Consider the following 18,435-nt stretch of genomic DNA (forward strand, 5'->3'; position numbering starts at 1 on the left):
GGTATGCAAGCTTTACATTCCTACTGCATTGGAGCAATAAGTCACCAAGACTTTTGACTTATAGATATGACGAATTAGTGATGAGCCTATATTTCCTTTTTTTCGCTCCTTATTGCTTTGGATTTCCAGTGATTCAATTGCTAATGTCGATAAGAAGTATGCTTCTTGCTTGCAGTTGCTGCCTCAGTCTCATATAAATATATATCTTCATCTGTATCTCACTTTTTCAGTTGGCCCTAAGTTGCAAATGGATTACGTTCTTAAATTATACTGTCTAAAATATCTTGATTTTGCTGCATATATATAAATTAATTTTCTAATTGTAAAATTAAAATAACTTAGTTTATAACGGGTACCACATTATCTGTGGATAAGAAAGGTTTGCTCTTAACTACGTACCTATAAGATATGCGTACGAGTACTTAGATAGGACTAAAAGGGAGCATTGTTGCAATTATTGCAATGCTTTTGTCTTACACTGTGTGTTTTGCAAGTAGTTTTGTGATTATTTTAGCTGTTGCAATATTTTTTTATTTTACTTATTTTGCATTAAGTCCAACGCCATTCTGAAGTATGTGTCTTTTCGTAATTAATCAGTGTTTGAGAGCACCAGTGCTCAGTAGATATTTTTATTTATTTTCAATTGATTTGGAGACACGCTGATTAACAGCACAGTAGCTACATCAGACTAGTGTTGAATTTTATGTGGTTGAAGGACTAAAAATTTTTAACATGAACCACAAACTTACAGAAGGTACTTCTTGACCTGTATTCTCTGAGGAAAAGTTCTCTTTTCATTTGATGTACGGCAGTTTGTAATCCATTGTGGGATATTTTTCAAGCAGCACTTGGTTTTGATTTTGAAATGCCTGCCTGTGGCTGATTTTTATTCTTTTAGAAATGTAAAAATAGACAAAGATGGTATTGGAAAATATTCGAGATACAGACACCACCCTACTTGCGAACATTCAACGTACAAACATTCAGAGATGCAAATTAAAATTGTGTTCAGAGTGCTCACCTTTGCCACCTGTAAGTTCAAATTTTGTTTTGTGTGCGTATTCTGTACGTACAGTACTGTATGCAGAGTGTATTGTGTTTTAGGATGTAAAAACGTACAATACTATATTAATTTTATATCGTACTGTACCTAAGTGGCCATGAAGAGTACAGTAACCAACTTAAAAACAATTCAACATACAAACGGCACCATCCGGAACGTGGCTCGTTTGTAAGTAGGGTGGTACCTGTACTTCCTGCTTGCTTCAGTGAGCTGGAAGGGAACTCTTCCTCAGAATGTTTTGTATTGTGATCCATCATTCCTAAGGCTTTGTTGTTCTTTCCCTTACTCGATATCAGCAGTGTAGGTCATGCGTGTGAGCACCGTCACATAGTGGATATGGACATACCAGTGTGCAGTCGTGGGTATGAGTTCTCTACATTATTTTGTGTTCGGTAGAATTTTTTATTTTTCTACTATACTGCTCCATCTTCCCATATATACTCTGCCTGCTGTCTGCTAGATCTTCAATTGTGTGTTACTTGCTGAACTGTTCTTAGTGCTAGGGCTCTTTTAAACCTTGAATATTTTCAGTTTTTCAGTTGCTCCTCCTTGAATTCTCGAATCGGACTGTGCGTTCTCTTATTGCACCAGCACGCCACACGTTTGAGAATCACTGTGTCAACTCTTCTGTCTTCTTATATCCTCACTGAATACATCCATGATACATTTTCCTCACTGAAAGCACTACTTTAAAACAGGTTAGATAGGAAAACAAAGCCGTTTTATGAACCAACAGTCAGTCATTGTCATAAACGTACCATGTCTCACTGAAGGTCTTCAACACAGTGTGTAACCCTTATATAAATACTATGAAGTCAGCCTGATTACATAGCTATATTTCTTTTATTATTTATGTTGTTTGAAGAAGCATGTGACATCTGACTGTGGTATTTTAATTTTGTGTGTACAACATCAAATACATTTGCCCATAGATGTCCCCCCACTTGACATCAGTTGTACGTGTGTGTCTTCAAAGATTTCTGTCATTCTCCTTACAAGTGTTGTGGTATAGAGATAGAGTTTTCCACTCTTCATCCTGGCCTGTTACTGTCTTTATGTATCCTAACTTCATTTTTTCTTTCATGCAATGACCTCTTGTTAGATTTCAAGTACGAGTAACGCTGTCATTTCTGTGTAGTCCTTTCAGTTCCATCTTCATAACTGTGAAATACCCTGTATATATGTTAATGTCATTTTCATTGAAGAGAACCTTCTTCCAAGACTGTCATGTACAGACCATGATTATATTTACAATCTCACCTTACTTGACAAGACCAGTGAAGTTTAGTAATACAGTACTCTCTTCCTGACTGATCCTTAGCACATATATAAGGAAAATTGAAAGCTTTACTAAACCAGTTGTGAAGAATATTGCGCTTTGCTTCCTTCTGTGCATTTTCAGAACTGTCATGGTCTTGTGATTATAACAACTGCAGTGGTCGTACTCCAAAACTACTTGTCCATTCTCTCTCTGAAATTGCCCCCCTCTCTCTTGTGACTATCAGTTTCCTGATTAATACACAGTACTTGATGTTAGTTTGTGTCGATATATTTCCTTTGTAGATGGTTTTCAGTTTTTTTACTTATTTCATGACAATGCAGTTCTTTATTTCTTAATTTTGAAAGGTACCGATCATGAGTTTTTCCAGGATTTTTATCTTTTGTAACTTTACTAACAGATTAGCAGTTGTTTTATTGATATCAAGTTGTTGAATTCTTTTCCAGAATATCTTATCAGATAGCCTATGTTTGTATCAAAATTCTCGGAGGTTGGGTTAGGCCAATTGGAAGTAAAAAAGTTCATTTGGTGTTTTTCTTGTTAGTTACCTTATTTTTTGCTAGTAATAGTTTTGTGGAGGATAAGCTGCAGTGTAATGCCCATCCTTACATTAATTTTTGAAAGTTGGAGTTGTGTTTTGTAAACTTTGTAAGCGAGTGAGTCTGAACAAGCTTGAAGCATCCAAATTCTTTGGTAGGCTTCGTAAATAATGATTACTGTCGTAGGGTGTCACGTTTTCCCACTGCTTGTCTCTTAATGTTACAAAGTTTTGACTTGTTGGCTGTAAAGAGTCAGGGCAGGTTTTCTGGAGTTGGTAATCAGTCATGGACAGATTTTAAACCATTATCTTTTTTCAATTTTGAAACGGCTTTCAAACATTTTTCTGAATTTTTATTGATCTTTTTAATCATACTCATCACTATTTTTTCCTCACAGCTATAGCCAGTTATTCTTTAATAGGATTAACTGTACACTATTATTTACATTCTTCCTTATTCTAATCTATATTAAAAGTATTACAATCTTCTCTGAATGTGTCTTGTAATCATTTTACATTTTTATTTTTTATGAAAAAATATGAGTTTCTCTTTTACTCTCATTGTCTCTATTACAGCTATCACTTGTGATTTATTTTCGTTTCAGAAGTGCTTTCTCATTTACGAAATATTGTATTTAGTAACCAGTTCATTAGTGTAGATATAAAGATTGGTATAGAACGTTATAAAAAATACTAACACTTATTATATTGCTTGTTTTACCATTTTTAAGTTTCTCAATAGCTTTTGCATACGAAGCTTTCATTCATGTGTGCTGCATTTCGGAAAAAATTATTTAACTTTTGAGAGCTTTTCATGTCGGTAGTCACAGCCTTATAGCCGCCTGTAGTGCGCATTTTCTCTCTCTCTCTCTCTTGGTCGTGTTTAATATTCGTATCATTTTCTCTCACTCAATCCTGGACAGGTGCTTGTGTGAGTTAGCCAAACAGATAGGGTTTACCGAGCAAGCCCAGGTGCCCTTTGAGTTAGAGCACCAACTCTCAACCTTTAGACACGTGGTAAGTGGCGGACTTCTCTCTCATGCTTCGTAGAATTAGTTAGCTGGAAGATCGTTCGTTAGCGGTCTTGTTTGATAACAAAGCGGACCCTTGGATGTACGAAGCATTGGTGACAGACAAGTGGAAAGCTGTACAATGCCTAAAATGTTAAAATTTTATGTTAATTATTACTGCAAGTATGTTGTGTCATGTCCTACGAAATCATCAAAGCCATCGGCCAGTCCTTGTCATTTTGAGGAGCGTAAATGACAGACACATTTAAAAAAAAAAAAACTGAACAGTCACCAGAAGGTAGTCAGGCAAGCAGTGGAGCAGGATAAGTAAGTTTTATTATTTTATTTTCCTGTTCGTTTTGATTTCTTGCCATGCTTACGTGTAATTTTTTCAAACTTGATTTGAGACTGCTACTGATATTGTCGTAATTAAGCTTTATGTTTTCTCCTTGATTTATATTATGATATTGTCAGCATTTGTTTCAAACTTTTCAAAGGGTTTCTGAAAAATATAGACTTCTTATTTGATAAATTCTTGAAATTGTCTTGACAGAATTTGAGTTTGCAAAAAATTTAGTGCCACAGTCTTCAATCAGCACTTTTTAAATATTTTGTGAAATGGGAACTTAACTATTTAATAGGTCGCAGTAAATCTTTTTATAACAATTTTTTACTTGTTTTAGAAGAGTATCCTGGAACACTCGAATAACTACAGGGAACAGTAGTATTTTTCGTAAGCCAAATTGTTACTTGGACGTGAGCTCATTACAGTTCACGTACATTCTAAACAAAGGTACTATTCAGCCTATTATGTACCCAAAGTTCAGGAAACACTATTTAGGTGCATGTCAATTGATGTCTGCAGTTGTTATTGTTTTGACAACTTCTATATTGTTTTTGTTTATTTTTGGAGGATTAAACAAAACTGGCTTGTGAATTATGGTTTCAGTACTTCATTTGTTGTGTGTATAAGATAGTTCTGTAGATTGGCAGTGCTTAATTACCTATTAAATCCCAAAACTTTACTTTCCAATCAATCGGTCAATTTGAGGAATAAAAGATCAGCTAGTCAGCTCTGCAAGGTATGAACTTTTTTAATATCTCGGATCTGCAAAGGAAAAAGCATAATAGAACAGTATTGATAACTGCATGTTTTAGAGAGAATTCCCTACAGCTACTGATCCCTTTGCTTTGGAACGGTTATATTGTAAGCAACTGGGCTGTCGAGAAGATTACGGGAGAAAAATAACTCGGGTACAACATCACTCTTTACTGCCCCAGTTGCAATATGAATATTTTACTATATAGACTTATTATTCACATCAGTGGACTTTTTTCTATATGCAACTTGGACTTAGACATTTGAGTCGACAAAATCCCTAGCTCCAAGATTTTTCATTTACATTACTTTGCACAGTAGTCCTAATTACGCTTATAGGCCTTTTATTCAACGTAGTCCAGGAGATTTTAAATTTAGCATTTGCTATTTGGTACCTAATGGTCCCCATAATTTTGAGGTGCTTAGGATTTTAACTTTCATCTCTGTTTTTCAGCATCGTTCTAAATACCCTGGTACAGTATTCGTTAAGGTATTCATTTCCAGCTTTGCCTTTCGGTAAATGGTGAAAGAGGAATTTCTACATCGTAGAAAGTACCTGCAGCTATTAGTGGTTGCCTCTACCCTGGTAATTTTTGCTTCTCTGGGGACGTTCTAAAATTAGGAATGTTTATGTATATGATTGATGGAAATGTATGAAGGAATTTTGTAAGTCAAAAACTCAGTTTTTGCAGCATCTCCTGAGCTCCCAGTTACATTCCTCTTCATCTTTTCCTTATGGTCTTTTACTATCAAGCTCACCTAATTTTTTTTATTGGCTCCAATCCATTTGACAACCCGTTTGTATTTAGAAATGGAATTCACATTAATGATGATAATAACAATAATAATATTTTTACTCCGAATTTTATTGGACTATTTTTGTAAGAGGATTCTTAGGAATATGTTATTGATGATAGTATTAATTTGTCTCTCTTAAACTGTATATATATTTTTACCCCCTCCAACATTTTCTGCATACCTTAGACTTTATTTTTCTCCCTTGCAAGTTATCCATTGGGGATTCCTGTCTCAGTTTTTTGACAGTGCCAATTATAAATGAGCCAGACTGAAAGCATGGTAAATAAAATGTTCAAAGCATTAAGAAAGAATTTCTTGGCCTTGGACTCTACGGTAGTGCTCCACGTTTTTGGTGGAGGAAGACACAGAAATGATTAGTATTTAGCAAGAGTTTTTAACCTTGTATCATGATTTAGCTGTTTGTACAGTACTCCTCTGCCCTCACAATTAAGTTTTCAGTTCCTTGTAGGTCTTAACTTTTGTATATAAAGCTTGAATGAAGTTGGTGGTGAATACTTTCAAGGAAAAGGGATTGTCGTTCGACCTTATCAGTCATTTTTTTTCTATAGAAGGCATGTTGGGTAGTTAACATTTACTTTATAAGGCTGGTGCAAATACCACCAGATTATATATGTCATCAATGCTATTTTAGGTATTAATCATCAACCCCACTAATTGACACATCACTTTCTCTCCCCCATTCGTTTATGATTAGGAATTCCTTTTTATTTTCCCCTCTGCAGCCTCCAGACATGGCTTGTAAGGATCGCTTAGCCAAGTCGTTGATGATCACAAAACTCAAGTTTCCCTTTCCACACATGGTCTCGGTACTTATGCGTGACAGAGCGTCTCAGAAATTAGAGTTGATGTCACAGGTATGTGTTGACGTTGTTCTAAGCCCCTAGAAGTGGGTGAGCAAGGTGCTTGAATCCAAAGACTTTTTAATCTATTGTTTGAGTCTTCTGAGATTGAAATGCTATTTTGTGTCATTATATGTGTATTAATTTCAGTAAGTATAGTAGTGTTTTTCTTTTGCATTTAGAGAGTTTCAGGATTTAATCTATAGTTTATGTCTCCTGAGAATGAAATAGTATATTATGTCATACGCGTATTAGTTTCAGAAAGTATATTAAATACTTTTCTCTTACATTTAGAGGAAATCTCAAGGTTGTCTACCTGTGAATGATAATTGATAAATTTTCCAGATAGACTGATTCCTAAAAATACAAGTTTTTGAGGTTTATCCTAGATCTCATACAAGACACCCTATTTTTCAACCTTCAAGTTCTGAGAGTCTCTCGAACTATGCTATAAAACAGCCAGTTGTCAGATATTTATGATACTGAAATTTTCAGGGTACAGCAGACATCATTCTGGATTCTTGTACAGACTATTGGGATGGATATGACATTTGCCCTCTTACTGAGAAGGACAGGTAAGAGTTTTTCAAGGACGTGACATTCTGACTCGTTTGTCCGTTTGTGATTTTGAGAGAACCCACTGCGTCTCTGTAAAATTATGGAAGTCAGTAGACTTGCGACGTGACGTTTATATTGTATATACCTGTAGAATCCATTGGAGTTATGTACTGTAATTACTATTTGTTTATTGTGCACAGTAAGAATATATTGTTTTTTTTATTATTTTGCTGACTTGTAAATAAACTTACAATAAGTTTGCAAATCCAATTTGTATGTTTTTGAGATGAACTTTGTTGGTATGTCATTAAATCAGCGCTATATAAAAATGCGAGCAAAAACTGTTTGTTTATGATACAAAGATACAAGGGTAGTCAGTTTCTTTAGACGCAGGAATCCCTGCTGAGAGCAAAACCAGCTTATGTCCCTCTCCCCATCCCTCAAAGGATGACGACGGGTAATTTTTGTAAACTGGCTTGACTTCCAGATGGCATTTCTTGGTCCGAGTAATGACCATTCAAAACTTTATTACTGTAAAGTAGCAAAATACATTCAATTTTAAAACTCCGTCCCAGTTTATAGTGCCCATAATGGAGAGGTCTTGCAGTTACATTACTTTCATAAATGCAAACTAATATTTAGTAACGTAAACATTGCATTTACTTTAGTTTAATTCTATACAAATTGGATAATTTCACATGCAGAAAGAAGATTCTGGATTTCTACCATCGTACAAGTCTGTCGGCCTATTGCACGGCTTTTTCGTATCGTCCCACGTCCTGTGTAGTTCGAGAAAATTTGAGTAACGTCTACATGGAGCTCCCCATTGACCCAACCCACATTTACAATGCAGCTAGAACTCCCACACCCCACATTAGCACAGGTACGGTGATTTTGCAAACGGGTGTTTCCTTTGTACTGATTTTGGGGTGTTACTATGTGCTTACATTTTTTTTTCTTGTTGTTGTAAGGTAAAGGATGTAAAAAGGTGATAGTGTACTGCATTAATTTGAGGCTAATTGTGTTTTTTTTACTTGTGTACTGTTTTGCCCCAAGTGTCAGTTCTTGATTAATGAATATTTCTAGTATATTACCTTGTTTTTGTGGGTTTATCAACTCTGACGGCTGACAGTAATCTTCGTCACGTTTGAATCGCGTATTTCCTTGCTGTCAGGAGATAATCATCATAGAAATAAGATTTATTTTACAAATTACAAATTTTCATATAACAGAGTTAATCCTCCATTATTCATTTCAAGTAAACTTTGAAATGTAATATAACTTGTCAAGCTGTTGTGTATGATCAGCGTGTGCCAATTCCAGAGGCACTCTTCGGAGACGAAGGTCACACCGAGTACGAGGAAATCGACGACATTGACGACGCCTTTCGCATGCAGTGCAAGCAGATTTTCATCGGAATGGTCACAATGCAGTACCAAGCAAAGACAAATATGGTGGGTGTATTATTCATTGTATGAACTGTGTGTATTGTAATTATAAGACCACTAATTTGAGGTGAATACTCATTAGTATTCTGTCTATGCATTCCTATGTTTTGTATAGGCTGGTGCCTCCCTGAATGACTGGTTTGGAAAATAGGCCATATAACTTGAACCATGATAATGCTCACTGTACATAGGAAAGTTTTGCAAAGGCATAAAAGCCGTAGCAATTGTTGACTAAGATACTTTCAACCTATGGGAGACTCAAAACCATTTTAAAAGGATTGTATCCTGTTGCCTTTTATATATTTTGTTATATGTGGCAATTAATGTTGTCTATTTGTTAAGTGTAGGTAGTATGCATAAACTATACACACAAATTATATAGCTTGAAGTGTGTGCTTAGAAATTATGAAAAATTTTAGTGGAATGAGGAAAAATGTCGATAAATGTAAAAATAAATTAAAGAATAAACAAACAATTTGAAACCATTCAGAGAGCTGTAAGCACATATGCCAATTTCAGAATAGTTTACATATTTTGTGCCAAATTTCCAGGGTACAAATTAGACAGAAAGACAAGCAAAAATCCTACCCTTACATCCCTATCTCTGTTTTACTATAATGCAAGGGTTTACAAAGAGATCAAATTCTTTTTCAATAAGAAAAATCAAGATATGAGGAACAAATTCATTATTACCCTAATTTTTCAGTCTTTTTGAAAATTAAAGTATGTGCCTTCATCGTCATTGACATTCATTATACGTGTTCCAGGTGCAAATGATCGAGCAGCTAGACGCTTCGTGCATCCGTTTCGTTCACTTCAGCAAGGAAAACGAGCTCCGTTCCCGTGTGTTCTCAGAAAAGATGGGGTTAGAGAGTGGGTGGAACTGCCACATATCCTTACTGTCGGATAGAACAAGGTAATGGCTGTCATTCCTCATTGTTTTGCAGTAAAGTAGCACCTCAGTTTAAGACATTTTGGGGGTCTGGCCTTTCTGATAAGTAACACAGTCAATTAAGTAACATTAAGAGATATAACTAACAGCAGTTTTACATAGATACTTCTTTTTAATGGACACCACATTCATTGGAGGCTTGAATTTCAGATCAATGGCCCTTACAGGCTTGTTCCATATAAATAGGGTTCATCTTCTGAATGATAATAATAATAATAATCCTAACTTAAACTAACCTTTACTTACACTAACCATTCAATTTAAGAGAGACATCTAAAAATCTATCATTTAAACTGGTAGAATATGGAAAAATAATCATAAGGTAGCTAGTAAGTACAAAAATCCACTAAACTGAGGCCTGTTAAGTTATTGGAAGGCTGTAAATCTGATTTTACAAGGAATGAGTGAATCAGTTTGTGAGAAAATGAGACTGTAAATTCATTGCAATTACTCAGTACACAATATTTCTACAGCAAGTTTTCATATAACATTTTGACATCAGATTTTTCATGTACAGCTTAAATGTGAAATTAATTCTCTCTCTTGTTCATTATCTAATTGAATTTGCTCTGGTGTAGGTTTTCCTATGTCATCTTTAAGCTTATTGCATCTCTCTGACTAGCTTTATTAAAATGAAACATTGTATGTGCAAATTATGAAAATTCTAAATGTCTTATCTTTATGATGTTACAGAACTGAAAGTGGGAATTCAAGTCGAGTTGGGCAGCCCACTTCTGCCAAGACGTCAGGGCTAACTTTGTACAGACAGTCGACTGAGGATGTGAACAGCCCAGAGCTCTCCAAGAGTCGATTTCGGTACGTACAGCGACGGCGTTTTGTTACTCTTTTGCCATTACTCGTGAGATTGAATCTGCATAATCTAAATTATAAAATTACAACTTGCCTTCGTGCTGTATAATGCCGTTCATTTTCTGTAACTCTGATCCAACTCTTCATCAAGTTCTGAAAGCAGTTTTGTGGAGGTTTTTTTTTTTTCTTAGGATTAGCTTTGTTTGTTTTTTAGACATGCTTTATTTTTTCTTCCACTTGTCCTTCTCTTAGGTTTAAGCGAGGCTGCAAAATGACTTTCAAATTACCCATCATCCTTTTCAAAAGGGCTCAGTGTAACTCCAAGAAAGTGTATGTCATTTTGGTTGATGAGTTTTTTCTTTTAACCAAATTTTGTCAATTTATTTTCATTTGTTTGGTGGTGTATTTTGTAACACTTCTCATGAATGTTTGTTCGGAACACGGGAAAAACTTAGGCTCACGAACTTGCACTGTCTCCTAAAGAAAAGTTTAGCCACATGCCGTAGGTGAATAGACGAAATTCTTATTCTCGTTTCCTTGCCAGTGGTAATAATTCACAGTGTACGGAGTGCAGTTATCTAGTGCCCTCGTCCATATCTCCGTCTTTGAGATGGAGGTTGGCACAGAGGGTTTTGAAGCATTGCCTTTCTACTTGATGTGACTTGGTGTATTTCACTCTCGAGTTAAGGCAAATTAGGGTTAATGTGTTGTATTATTAAAACAAAAAATGTCTTCATCTTACATCAGTATTAGTTTATATAACAACCTACCTATCTGAAGTTAATAAAAGGAGAATATTTGTACGTGTGCATGATGGTCCTAGATTCATAGATACTGAAAGAATAATTAGTCAGTGTTATCACAGAAGATTTGATGTTCTGGCATGTTTTGTTTTGGGCAAGTAAACACAGCATAGAGGTAAAGAACAGTTATATTTAGGATAGAAATGCAAGCAGGTATTATATACCATCGGAGAATATTGACGAATTAACTCATAATAGAAAAAAAATCATTCTTCTGAATCTTGGAAAAATTTGAAAAAGCCTTGAATTCAGTCATACGTTTTTGGACTTTTTAAGTAATATGTTTATGTTGTTATTTGGTTTGAAGGACCAAAAGAATATTTATTTAGAATTTTATAAGAATTATTTTATATATAAAATAAAGACAAGTTGTAGCTACATTAAAACCTTGTTTCCATACAGTTCTCTTAGATCTGGTGATTGACCTGTTATGCTATACAGTATATACATAATACAGATTAACTGATAATTCAAGTCCTTTTTTATTTGTTGTATCTTTTTTTTTTGCATGGAAGTGATAACTGCCAGTTGTTGGTCATTTCTCTCTGTAGCTGGTCTGAAATGTCTTTAGAAACACTCGTATTATCTCAATGGAGCTCTTTTGTTGTAGTAAACTCCCTGAATTTTTCTGACATTTGAATTATTTTGGCTCGGTCTTAAATCTAGGATTAACCTTAAGATGTACATTGATTGTTATTATAAGACATTTCGTGTCGTAAATAATTTCTTAATTGCTTCAGTTGTCATAGGATTTAGAAGAACATTGGTGATGAGGAACTTAGTTAAATTCCTGGTGGCAGTTGTCTTGTGAAATTAGAGGCAGGGATTCTATCAAATATTAAATTTCTATTATGCTAAATTTTTCACTGGATTCTGAGTAGCCTGAGTAGGGAGCATAGAGTCTGTTACTTCATTGTCTCACTACTTAATAATAAAGGAATCCAGCTGGAGAGAGTAAAGGTCAAATATGTTATGGCTACTTCCTGATTCCTGACGTAAACACAAACCGAGACACTTCCTTCCTTTTCGCTTGGTTGAGAATGTTAAAAGAAGTGTTACGAGTGTAAGAAACGCAACCGGTTTTCATCCCCATTGCAGTGCATCATAAGAGTGTGTTTTGCATATCGTTTGTAATAGATTTTCTTTAAAATCAAAGCAGATTTTAAGACAGCCTGTTGAGGAGTAGTTAAAGTAGTTTTGCTTACTTATTGATGACTACATATAATCATCTTGTAGTTTAGCGAGCCATTGAATTCTAAAAGTTTAATAAATACTGGTTATTTTATCAAGAGTTAATTCTGTCAGTCTTACATGTTTAGAAGTCTTGTAGTTGACTATCAGTGATAAATATATATATATATTTAGCAAATATTTTTTATGTATTTTGTGATGTCATTGATTTCAGATGTTTACATAACTCCTCCTAGGAACTAATATAGCATTTTTTTTTTTTTTTATCTTTTTTGCATTTTGATTAGCTCTTTTTGTATGACTTTTCAAATCAGTAATATCTATGGTGACTCACTCTTTCTCTCTCTCTCTCTCTCTCTCATTCTCTCTTTCTCTGTAGAATGCATCAGCATTTGGCTTTGAAAGTTTTGACTGATAACTTTTTTCTTACCGTGTAAAATGAGCCCCTTCAGACACTAACAGTTAATACGAATGTCATGCTCTTTATATTAGTGTTACTTTTACTCGTCATTCATATTACTTTGCACTGTGTTTTTGGTGCCTCTAGCTCATCCTTTAAGGGGTTCCAACGTAGTAAGAGCCTGCGGAGAAAGGGGCTCGGTTTAAGGTACGTAGAGAACTTGTAGTAGCCGTTTTGCTGACACCTGCGCCTTCCCACACCTGCTTCTGGTACTTAGTGGAAATATACTTTCCTGCATGTTCACCTAGACTACAAAACTTGGAGGCTTTTAGTGATAGTTTTTTCTCACAGCATTGTAGTTTCTGTAGTTACCCCTCTGCCTTTTGTCTTGTCTTAAAAGTGACACTGTGCCGTAATTGCTGTAAGCATTTAAATTGATGTGATTCATGTAAGGTGTTGATTTTGTTTGCTCTAAATTTTGACTGAATATTTCAGAAGAGGGTGTTATAATTACAGTACAGAGGTTCCAACTGTTTAAGATCATGAGATTGATACATGCTTATTTAATTTATTGAATAGTTTCTAATTTCATCTGAACGCTTAAAATCCGTTGTTTTACGTATGCCCTTTATACTTTTAAAACCTTTTTTATGTGGATATTTGTGAAAACTGCTAAGAATTGTGTGTCTTTGTTATACAAAGTTAAATTTTTGTAAAAGCTTTGTTAAAGTATTAAAATAAAAAAAAAAATTCGAGATTTTGAAGTATCTCGGGAAAGATTTCCAATCGTACACACAACATTCTGATTATTGTATGTGGCTGAGACAATTGTGTCATTTTTAAGCAAAGGTACTTGGCGTCAGTCTAGCCAAATTCTTGTAGCGTATTGCAAATCATTGGAAGGTGGCTTTTCCTTGACTAGTGAGCGGGACGTCTCTAGCTTTGTACAGCCTTTTAATGCTTACAGTCTTCTCTCGTGTCTGTGTTTGATTTCAAGCTGGTTTGCTTTTGTGCATTCCAGCAAAGATTGCCTGTAGTGCATGAACGCACGGCATTGGTGATGTAATTACGCAAAGCCCCTTCACCCTTATTTTCATGGATTCAAGAGTGTTTTTATTCTTGTGATCATCAAATAAGATTATTTCCAGGGAGAGAAAATTGTATTCTTGTTATGTTCTACATCGACTTAGTGTTACTGAGATTTAGCGGGGGCATTGAAAAGTTTAATTTTGGCCCCCAAAGCAGTTAAAACAGGTAATTCAAGGACATTGAACTAATTGTCAAGCTCTGTTATGCTCCTAAAAAATAAGATAAGTCCTTACAGGGAATCCTATAATATAGGTTAGATTTAAATTGTTTGTAAGAGAGTATGTACATAATTGTTTATGTCAAATGTGTATATAAAGTTAATCTTTTTACTGATAAAGAAATTATTGGCATTTAAGCTGACAATTCATTAAATTTCAGTGTTGTAAAAAGATACCTGTTGCCCATAAACAGTAATCGTGTGGTGTAATGCACAAACTTGTACTGTATTGTGTTCTCACTTTAATGTGACGGCACAGCCCAGTTTGTATGTGTGGAGGATTTGGAAAGTTTTCAGTTATAAAATGTTTTTGATTATGTCACTGTGTCCCTGTAAGATGTTGGTGTCCATCCCTCCTTTGAGAATCTTTAGGTCTGTCATCAGGGCGGTACAGGAAAGGTGTTAGTTTTATGTGTGGTATTTTTTTTTATTGTTTTCTATTTATGTGAATTTTATATTTTAGACCTATTTGTGAAATTTTCCTCTCGATGTATGTGCAGTTATGAAGTTCTTTATGCACAGATCGGAAGGAAGTTCTTCTGGAACTTCAGGATAAGGAAAAATTCCCCTCTACGAAAGTCAGTTTAAACTTTTCTGCATACGTCGTGTTAATGAATTTGATTGCTATGTTGGTCACACATTCACCGCCCCCGCTGAAAGGTTTACAAGCACAGTGCAACCATGGCACTATACTCCGGCATATTGCGAATGCCCATGACTGGAAACCTTCCCTCTAGGTGCTGCTAATTTGAAATTAATTCACAAACGATCTTGCTGGCATTGTCTGCAAATCACAGAGGCCTAAACGTATGTCTGCAGTGCCCAACACAGAGGGTTCAAAGAAATGCAGATTACATTCTCCCTTTCTCCCCTTACCAGAAGGTTTCATGAGGAACGCTGAAACGAAGATGAAACGCAAGACCTATGAGATACCAGAACCAAACCCATGCCTATATTTCCTCACCTAGTTCCTACATGTAGAGACGAAGGCTGTATCGTGCAGTGACTTAGGAGAGCAAAGATTTGTTCCTTCCCTGCGACATGACTGAATTACAAGTGAGACCCAGCAGCTAAAGAGCAGCTGCCTTCCTTGCGACATCATTGATATGTTAATGCTAAATTGCCCGTGTTCTGTAAATATAATGCAGGCAGTCCCTGGTTAACAGTGGAGGTTCCGTCCCCGGCCGAGTGCCGCTAACCGAAAATCGCCTCAATCCAAAAATTGGCGATAGTAACGTTGAAATACCCACTTAACGGCACCATTAACCGGATATTGGTGCTGTTAACCAGAGCTCGGGCTGAAACCCATGCTTAACATTGCTGTTAACCGGAGATCAGTGCCGAAAATCTGGTTAGCAACATTGCTAGTCAAGCACAGTACCAGCAAAATGCCATTAACCAATGCTGCTGGTAAGGGAGGACTGCTTACTTCCACATACAGTATTTATATCCAGTCCTGTCAGAATTGCCACTGGTCAAAGCGTATTAGATGAGAGAGACTGTGCAGAACCTTTTAGAATTCCTATGCACAGACAAATACAAAAGATCATTCAGAAAATTATATTTACTTGGTACCTGTAATTTGGTTCATCTGGTTCCTTCACTAATTTGACGCTGATTTCAGATTTCCTGGGCCACCCGTCATCAATTTTGGTCACAGTAGCTCTGTTCACCTGTTGACACTTGCTCTTGCAAACAAATGCAAGAGAGCGCTAATTTTTTTTACATATTTATTTAATTTACTCTTATTTAACCCCAGTTGTGCAACTTTTTGAAATCTAAGTATAGCTGAATTTCAGTGAGGGTCACGTCATACTTGGAAATGAAAAAATCATTTGTGTGTTTGTGTTTAAGTTCTGTGTATGGCGTAACCTTACATACATATTGTATATTTGTCTTCTTGCTGTAAGGTATATGGACTTGGGACAGTATACACACACACATGTAGAAAAAGACATAGAACTATGATAAAGGCAAATACAGAAATCGAAGGCAAAATCACAGCAAATTACAGTGAAAGCCAGATTCAAAATTAAAAGGAAAGGTAATTTTTCATTTCCATATATTGTATGATAAAATTTTAGGATGTGCCAGGGCAAATTGAACTACCACACTCTCCCAGCAGGAAGGTTTTTGTATAGTCACATATATCAAGCAAGCAACCACTCTGCAGTTTTTTGCATTTATTTTGCCTGTAGTTCAAATTATTTTTATGCATCTGCGATAGTAATAGTAGTTAAAATCAGATGGTACTCTGTAAGGTAGACGTTAGAATTTTAGTTATATTAATTTACATATCGTATAATTCATTGTGAGTAATAATTGTTGATTTTACTCACGAATTGAACGTAGAAGAGTAATTTCTTGAGTGGGGATGTACACATAATTTCTTGTGTTTATAAAATCTGGATACAAGTATTTGAACACTGGTTAAAGTAAGCATAACTTCTGCAGTCTTAGTGTATAACACCTTGACTTGTACAGAACTTGTAGACAAGATGATATTCTTGCCATTACATTTAGACACAGTAGTTGTTATGACGTTAATCCAAGTTGAAATTGATAGCCTCTTATTTCCCATATTCTTAATATTCGTAATATTTGCAGTTGTTCTCAAAAAACTTTTACTAATGTATAGCCTTGTCCCATCGCCACCTGTTCTGGACCTTACCAAGACCCCCAAGTATCAGAATGCTTTTGTTTTGCCCCCTGTCACATGCGATAACAGGTTTCCCTTGCGCGTGGATTCATTATTATTTATACCAAGACTCTTTGTCCATGTCTCATGTAAGGAAAATGTCTGTATTTATTTGTAGTGATAAATTCCCCTCTTTCTTCAGTGACCTTTTTGTCTTCCAAGGGTGTCATGTGATTTTTGTCAAAATCTGTCTCATCTGTGAGGGCCTGCTTGTTACTTGTCTTCCCTAAAGATAGATGGTAGATCTGTAAATAAATAAATATTCAAACTTGCTAGTGAATAAAAGCTTTCAAGCTTCATCAAGATTAGGGAAAACCCATTGTCATTCTGAATTCCTGTTAATTTCTGGTTGTGCACAGCTGTCTTGTGCTTTCATAAACGATAAAAAGATGTATCTAGTGATTAAATAGCATGAGACAAAAGCTAAATAGTCACTCCAGGTACAGACTGGGTGACTGGAGAGCATATTCCTGATGTAAAGAGCCAACTAGTATAGTATGTCAGAGGGTGACGTCCAACGGTAAGGCGTAACGAGAGAGATTATGAACCTTTTGAACCCCAAGCAAACACCACACCCTTTGTACGTAGAACCTTGCAAACCCACCGTTGGTCTTAGAGTAATTTTTAGAGTTGCTGTAATGAATTTGCAAAAAATATGTACGGCTTTACTGAAGCACCATCACTGTATATATGTATTATGGCAATTTCAGGAGTTCCCTTGAAGTTTCTCGCACTCTCAGCCACTCAGCTCCTTCCGCTATAAATCTTGACGTCGCCCAAGTCAAGTTTGAGGAGGAGGTGTCGGTCTGTTCTGAGTCCTCACACTCTCAGACTTCCTATTTAGACGATGACGACCACAGGTGAGATTTTGTGCAGGTGGCTTCAGAGCTTTCGTTTGCAGGAGAGCCCCAACCCTCCTCTCCCTCCTCCTACATGTCATCAAGACTTTTGTACTTTGATTTAATGACAGTTTACTCCCATATATATCTTTTAACACTTACAATTCAACTTGTATTTTAATAGTTTACTTGCATTTTTATATATTTATGAGTTTGTTCATTTATCTGTTTTTCTAACAACTGATCTCATCTTTATGCATTTCTCATTACCTTCTGTTACTTCTTACAAATGAACGCCATGTCCATTGGAAGCTCGAATTTCAAACCATTGGCCCCTGTGGGCTTGTTCCATACGAGTAGGGTTCATCTTTTGAATAATATTGATAATGATGTCTTATATCTTTGCATTTTTCAATTACAAATCACATGTAGAAGGAGGAACTGGTATGGCTACAACTACAATGCTTCGTCAGTAGTTTTTCAGTTGACTTGAATAGCACAGAATTGTTATGTGACAGCATGGTTGTGACTCGCTTGTACTTTTTATTGCTAAAACTTCTTGAAAGAATTTTTTTCCAAAGAGTGCTTGCATTTTGCTGTGATGACACTTCGAAACGTCACAGTTAATTAAGCCTTTCTTCCGCTTTGCACGTGTCAATTTTCAGTAAGGATTCTTGATATGGAAATCATAGATTCGTTATGTAAGCAGTTTCCTTCTAAGAATTGATTTATGGACTAAGGTTCACTGTATATTTTGTAACTAATACAGTAATTTTGTATTAT

General features: G+C 35.6%; 1 protein-coding gene across 26 annotated transcripts in view; it reads left to right on the forward strand.

Moving 5' to 3' along the window:
• l(2)k05819 (transmembrane protein 94-like protein l(2)k05819) overlaps positions 1-18,435 on the forward strand; it is a 41,940-nt gene that overhangs the window by 12,374 nt on the left and 11,131 nt on the right. For 4 of the 26 annotated variants that reach the window (XM_067083005.1, XM_067083009.1, XM_067083014.1 and 1 more), the window contains 9 exons: positions 1,360-1,425; positions 3,804-3,897; positions 6,531-6,662; positions 7,143-7,222; positions 7,910-8,088; positions 8,529-8,659; positions 9,421-9,569; positions 10,299-10,421; positions 17,524-17,673. In XM_067083005.1, the coding sequence (XP_066939106.1) occupies positions 1,360-1,425; positions 3,804-3,897; positions 6,531-6,662; positions 7,143-7,222; positions 7,910-8,088; positions 8,529-8,659; positions 9,421-9,569; positions 10,299-10,421; positions 17,524-17,673 (1,104 nt within the window). Of the gene's footprint in view, positions 1-1,359; positions 1,426-3,803; positions 3,898-6,530; positions 6,663-7,142; positions 7,223-7,909; positions 8,089-8,528; positions 8,660-9,420; positions 9,570-10,298; positions 10,422-10,667; positions 10,746-12,956; positions 13,017-17,523; positions 17,674-18,435 lie in introns of all 26 variants that reach the window. The other 22 variants (XM_067083019.1, XM_067083008.1, XM_067083020.1 and 19 more) reach the window with 11 other exon arrangements.

The sequence above is a fragment of the Macrobrachium rosenbergii genome, chromosome 40 (assembly GCF_040412425.1).
Source record: "Macrobrachium rosenbergii isolate ZJJX-2024 chromosome 40, ASM4041242v1, whole genome shotgun sequence".
Classification (NCBI taxonomy): Eukaryota; Metazoa; Arthropoda; class Malacostraca; order Decapoda; family Palaemonidae; genus Macrobrachium; species Macrobrachium rosenbergii.